General features: G+C 48.9%; 1 protein-coding gene across 1 annotated transcript; it reads right to left on the reverse strand.

The window, feature by feature from the left end:
- Positions 1–967: 967 nt before the first annotated feature.
- ATP5IF1 (ATP synthase inhibitory factor subunit 1) lies at positions 968–3327 on the reverse strand. The gene is made up of 3 exons (XM_027518892.1): positions 3126–3327; positions 2932–3023; positions 968–1239 (listed from the first exon to the last, which is right to left on the reverse strand). The coding sequence occupies exons 1-3, from the start codon at positions 3210–3212 to the stop codon at positions 1089–1091; spliced, it is 330 nt and encodes a 109-aa protein (XP_027374693.1). The 5' UTR covers positions 3213–3327; the 3' UTR covers positions 968–1088.
- Positions 3328–6311: the final 2984 nt, after the last annotated feature.

Consider the following 6311-nt stretch of genomic DNA (forward strand, 5'->3'; position numbering starts at 1 on the left):
ATGACATCACAATTCTGGGGCAAATGATCTACCACTGAACTGGTGAACTGAAAATATCTTGCCAATGCCCATGTCACTTGAAGTTGTTTTTTGCATTTTTGTCTAAAAGAGTTACACAAATAGTTTGTATAATAATCAAGGCCTTAAAGTCTAAAGCAAGAGGATGCTTGGCAAAGCAAAATGTAACTTCAGTGATAATTCTAATTCTGTGCTGTTAACAGATTAGGAGTCTAATCACCTGGATGCCAAGGTGACACATGATTTCTAATTCCAGCCTTCTCAACCTGCATGAGGATAATTAGAACAAGGGTAATTAGTTCACATGGAGTTGTCTAATCCATTTTAGATGCAAAATGGTATTATTACTGATGGTGCCTTGAATTAAAACTTTTAAAGTCCATCCTAAAGGGGATCAGTCCTGGGTGTTCATTGGAAGGACTGATGTTGAAGCTGAAACTCCAATACTTTGGCGAAGAGCTGACTCATTTGAAAAGACCCTGATGCTGGGAAAGATTAAGAGCAGGAGGAGAAGGGGACGAAGAAGAGGATGAGATGGCTGGATGGCATCACCGACTCAATTGACATGAGTTTGGGTAAACTCCGGAAGTTGATGATGGACAGGGAGGCCTGGCGTGCTGCAGTTCATGGGCTCACAAAGAGTCAGACATGACTGAATGACTGAACTGAACTGAAGCAACCACTCCTGTTTTCCAGGCTGCTCTTGACCTTATACACTGACATTTATCCCTTAGGAAGCTCTCTCCGACGCCTCTTGACCAGTGTCTGACGGGGAAAAGGGGCTTTCTGTTCCCCGTGTCATGCCGTTTCCTGCCTCTGTTGCACAGCACTCCTCACACTGTGCTTTGTCTCCAAGTTCCCTACTGCGGGTACCCTGTCTTCTGATTCATTTTAGTGGCCCAGTAGTGCGTCCCCTTACCCCTCTTCAGACAGACGCATTAGACACAGCTCACTAATGACAATTTATTATAATTTGTTGGAAGCACACAGGTTGATTTTGGTTAAACCAGAATTATGTCTACATAGAAGTGGGCGATAATAGGTAGCCATTCTGTGGAGAACTTGTGCACTTAGTCGTCATCCTCACTCTGTTTTAGTTTCTTGATCGACTGCTTATGCCGCTCAATTTCTTTCTGCAGGCGCTCAATCTCCTTTGCATGATGAGAGATCTCATTTTCATGGTGTTTCTTCAAGGCGGCCAGCTGTTCTTTAGCACGAGCTCTACAAGGACAGAGTGGCTCTTGGTTTAATACCAGTTCTTCATCCCAAAGAAATCTCTAAGCACCTGAAATACCTAAGGCAAAGAACAGGCATCCCAACCCCACAGGAGTCTGGCTTGCCATCCTCTTCTACCCTCTTCAAGCCCCTATGAACGACGACTCCATCCTAAGATACAACATTTACAGGAGATGGCCAAAAATGATTCCATTGTCCTGGTGCTGCTGCTGCTGCTGCTAAGTCGCTTCAGTCGTGTCCGACTCTGTGCGACCCCATAGACGGCAGCCCACCAGGCTCCCCCATCCCTAGGATTCTTCAGGCAAGAACACTGGAGTGGGTTGCCATTTCCTTCTCCAATGCATGAATGTGAAAAGTGAAAGAGAAGTCGCTCAGTCGTGTCCGACTCTTAGAGACCCCATGGACTGCAGCCTACCAGGCCGCTCCATCTTGTCCTGGTGCTAGTGCCTGAAATTCCTCCGCTAATGAAGGAGTCCTTTCAGATTCAGTAGAAAACTCCAGAGAGGTTTAACTTAAGTCCCTACCTGAAGGACTTATTAGAGAAACAACCCAGAGAACAGAATCCCTTTCTGGGGGGGGGAAAGAGCAAAAGGAAGTGGGGAGATATAAAGGTGCTGCAAAGGACAAATATATGTGTCTTACCACAGTTTATCTAGGGCTGTCTTTGCCTGAGGACTGCAAGGCCCTCTGTAAAGGCCAAAATGAAGGGGAGGAAAAATAAAAAGTGGTCTCTTGAGTCCAATTTAGGTCTCAAGAACGGATGATTCAAATGTTGGTTTAGCCACACATAGGCTTCTGTTTTCCATAAATGTAAAATGTGGGAGGCCAATTAGATGGTCTCTAAGGGCTGCACCTTGTCTCTCTGGTATGACAGGTGCCATGGTGATAATCCTTAATAGTGAGCGAGAGAGGGCAGAAGAGAAAAGATAGGCCAAGGACAGCAGAAGATAGATTAGTTCCACGCTGCTCCCCACGGTGGATACAAGTCAGTATAAGATAACTCGAGGTTGGTAAACAGGGTAGACAGGCCCAGCCCAATCCATGCTCCTAAAGGCTGGGCTGGGCTGGGCGGAGCCGGCCAAGTCTCCAAGAAAAGGGGGGATGGGTGTCCCAACCACGTGCAGCTGCCACATGCTCCTACGACCCCACTCGCTGAGGCGAGTTGCAGAGGCAGAAGCGTCTAGAAATGGCTGAGGGTCTGAAGAATCAGGGAATCCATCCTTGCGGGGCTGGCAATCTACGGCCTGGGATGAAGGCTGAGAGAGTCAGGCTCAGTGAGTCTGCAGATAGTGGAACCGTCGGATCTAGACGCTCTGGGAGGAATCTGGGGGGCGTTCTGCATGATGCGGGTAGAATTCCATGGGTGGAGACGGCAGATGACTCAGGAAGACATGAGTCGAGGTCTGCAGACCCGCAGGTGGAAATGACTTGGATATGGGGGCCGTGGGATTCAGCAGGACACCGGAAGCCCACAGGTGGCGACAGTCGGGCCCTCAAGCCTTGAGTGTTAACAGGTTCAGGGGCCTGTTGGGTCTGCCTGGCGGGGTGAGGTGGGGTGGGGTCGGGTGTGGATGGGACGCCGCAGGACGCTAGGGAGGGATGCGTGGGGGCAACTGACAATTGAAGAGGGACTGGAAGGCCGTGAGGGATCTAGGGCTGGGGTCCCCAGGGCCTCACCGGAAGTATCGCTCCTCTTCGGCCTGCTCTCTTTTTCCGAAGGCCCCACCGGCGTCCCGGACCGCGCCCGCACTGGACCTAACATTATCTCCCTGCGGAGAGAGAGGGGGGCATTGGTACAGACGCCGGCGGGGTGGGGGGAGAGGAGGAATCCGCGCTCAGGGCTGGGGCAGCAGACCCTGCCGCTGGCGTACCGATTCCGAGCCAAAGCCTCGGCCTTGCATTGCCCAGACGCTCCAGACGGCCTGCCGGGTACGCGCCGCCAACGCCGTGGCTGCCATTGATGTCACTGAAGCACCCCTCCAGTGACCTGAAGAGCAGCTTCTCCTTAGGCGCAGCTTCTCCGCAGGCGCTAACGGCCCTGCTGGTCAGGCAGCCAATCGTTTCGCTGGAGAGGCGGGATGAAGCCAGGAGTAGCGAATCATACGAGGGAGAGGCGGGGTTCCTGTAGTTTGTGGCGAATCCTGGCAGAGGGGCGGGCCCATTCTTAGCCAACCCCTAGCAAGGGCTCCAGGGTCAAAGGCCTGGAGAAAAATAATGGAGGAGATTGGGGAAAAGCTGAAACAGAGGCAGTAGCCAGGGTTTCGGCTCTTGGATCTATCAGAACTAGGCGTGGCGTCCACCCCCACCTCACCATTCCTTCTCTCATGTTATTGTTAAACACCCAAAGGAAGCTTTCATTTTTCTGGACTACTAGCATCAATAAGATGGGTAATAAGGGGGCGGGGGGCGGAGTGGGCCGCTCTGTCCATGATGCTGATGGCCAGGGTGCCCTTAGTCATTTAGAGTTGTGGGGATTTTTTTTTTTTTTTTGATGTATGAATCTATGGTTTTTTTGTTGTTGTTGCACTGACATTTCACTCTCAAGTCTAATAATAGTAGACTTGAGCTGAAGTAAAACTTCAGCTCAGAGAAAACTTCTCTGCCCTCCTTCGTCATTCTATCAATAGCTCACTGTTTTGTTCTTTTTGTTTTTGCGCCTTCGAGTTTATAAAGTTGTCAAGTCATTACTGAATTAATATTTGTGAGATGCATTGATGTGTTATCAAATGGACTTGATAACAGGACTTTTGGCAGTGTGGTGCAAAGAAGTTGAAAAGAGCATAGGTAGGCATCTAGGGAAGACATTACCTTGGTCTTCCGTTAGCCATCTAACAAACGTCGTCGAGATAATAGTAGTTCATAGCCTTTGCCTATGTCATTTTCTCCCTCTGGGTCCAGTTTTTTTCTCTTTTAGTTGAGAGAGTTGGGCCAGATTAAGTGTTTTTAGTGATCACCTTTTCGCTGGAAAAATACCAGCCCTGGTTTGTATGACTTATATGGGAGGAAATGGCTGCGGGGCACATTTTCAAATGTTCATTTCACAAAACTTGAAAAAGCATGAAAGCAGAAGGCTAGAAATAATAATCACGATAAGCCCACTACTTAGTGATAATAATTGTGTGTGTCTCTAGATACTTCAGTGCCATTCCTGTTTCAGGGGGCTTCCCTGGTGTCTCAGATGGTAAAGAGTCGGATGAGACTAAGTGACTAAGCACACAGCACAGCATCTGTTTCAGAAACTCTGCTTCTGGTTCTCAGATAATACTGTTTTTTGATTATCTCCTGGGTGGGCATCCAGTGGAAGGTCTTGCTGAGTTTGTGCAAAAGATCCATAGAGGCATTAGGGTGGCTGCAATTTAAAAAAATGGAAAACAACAGGCATTGGTGAGGATGTGGATAAATTTTAACCCTCCTACATTGCTATGGGATTGTAAAATGGTTCAGCCACTTCGAAAAACAGCTTGGCAGTTGCTCCAAAGGTTAAGTATAGAATTACCATATGACTCAGCAATTTCATTTCTAGGCACATACCTCCCCCCAGTAGAAAACTGGTACTCACACCTTCATAGCAGCACCATTTTACAATAGCCAAAAGATAGAAACAACCCAAATGTCCATCAACTGATAAATGAATAAACAAATTGTGGTATACATGTATGATGGAATACTGCTGCTGCTAAGTCGCTTCAGTCATGTCCGACTCTGTGTGACCCCATAGACGGCAGCCCACCAGGCTCTGCCATCCCTGGGATTCTCCAGGCAAGAACACTGGAGTGGGTTGCCATTTACTTCTCCATTGCATGAAAGTGAAAGTGAAGTCGCTCAGTTGTGTCTGACTCTTAGAGACCCCATGGACTGCAGCCTACCAGGCTCCTCCATCCATGGGATTCTCTAGGCAAGAGTACTGGAGTGGCTTGCCATTGCCTTCTCCAGATGAAATACTATTCAGCCATAAAAAGTGATGAAGTAATGATGTGTGCTATATTTTGAAATAACCAGGAAAACATTATGCTAAGTGAAAGAAGCCAGACACAAAAGGTCCCATGTTGTATGACTGCATTTACGTGAAACATCCAGCATAAGTAAGTCCATAGAGACACTGGCAAGTATGGGAAGAAACTGCTTATTAGGTACTAAGTGTCCTTTTGGGGTGATGCAACTGTTTTGAAACTAGACAGAGGTGGTGATTACACAGTACTGAGAATACACTAAAGACCATTGAATTGTTCACTTTAAAATGGTTAACTGTATGGCATCTGTGCATACGTGCTAAATCACTTCAGTCTCCGACTCTTGGCGACCGTATGGGCTGTAGCCTCAATCGTGTTCTACTCTTTGCAACTGTAGCCCGCCAGGCTCCTCTGTCCATGGGATTCTCCAGGCAAGCATGCTGGAGTGGGTTGCCAGGCCTTCTTCCAGAGGATCTTCCCAACTCAGGGATCGAACCCCTGTCTCATTATGTCTCCTACATTGCTGGTGGGTTCTTTACCACTATCGCCACCTCAGTTCAGTTCAGTCGCTCAGTTGTGTCCGACTCTTTGCAACCCCATGAATCGCAGCACGCCAGGCCTCCCTGTCCATCACCAACTCCCGGAGTTCACCCAAACTCATGTCCATCGAGTCGGTGATGCCATCCAGCCACCTGCTGCTGCTGCTGCTGCTAAGTCACTTAAGTCGTGTCCGACTCTGTGTGACCCCATAGACGGCAGCCCACCAGGCTCCCCTATCCCTGGGATTCTCCAGGCAGGAACACTGGAGTGGGTTGCCATTTCCTTCTCCAATGCATGAAAGTGAAAAGTGAAAGTGAAGTCGCTCAGTCGTGTCCGACCCTCAGCGACCCCATGGACTCCAGCCTTCCCGGCTCCTCCATCCATGGGATTTTCCAGGCAAGAGTACTGGAGTCGGGTGCCATTGCCTTCTCCTCCAGCCACCTGGGGAACCCCAATTTAAAAGTTTCTTTAAAGGTATCTGGCTGGGCTGCGACCCCTTTAAGAGACGCAAGGAAGGGGCCGGGGCTGGAGAGGCGGGCCTGTAAGAATCACGTGAGGAGGCGCCTG

The sequence above is a fragment of the Bos indicus x Bos taurus genome, chromosome 2 (genome assembly GCF_003369695.1).
Source record: "Bos indicus x Bos taurus breed Angus x Brahman F1 hybrid chromosome 2, Bos_hybrid_MaternalHap_v2.0, whole genome shotgun sequence".
Lineage (NCBI taxonomy): Eukaryota > Metazoa > Chordata > Mammalia > Artiodactyla > Bovidae > Bos > Bos indicus x Bos taurus.

Coding starts and splice junctions, on each gene's coding strand:
- ATP5IF1 (XM_027518892.1), bottom strand. CDS start 3,212: ATGGCAGCCACGGCGTTGGCGGCGCGTACCCGGCAGGCCGTCTGGAGC. Junction 3,024..3,125: donor GAGGCTTTGGCTCGGAATCG/GTACGCCAGCGG, acceptor CTCTCTCCGCAG/GGAGATAATGTTAGGTCCAG. Junction 1,240..2,931: donor GAAGAGGAGCGATACTTCCG/GTGAGGCCCTGG, acceptor CTGTCCTTGTAG/AGCTCGTGCTAAAGAACAGC.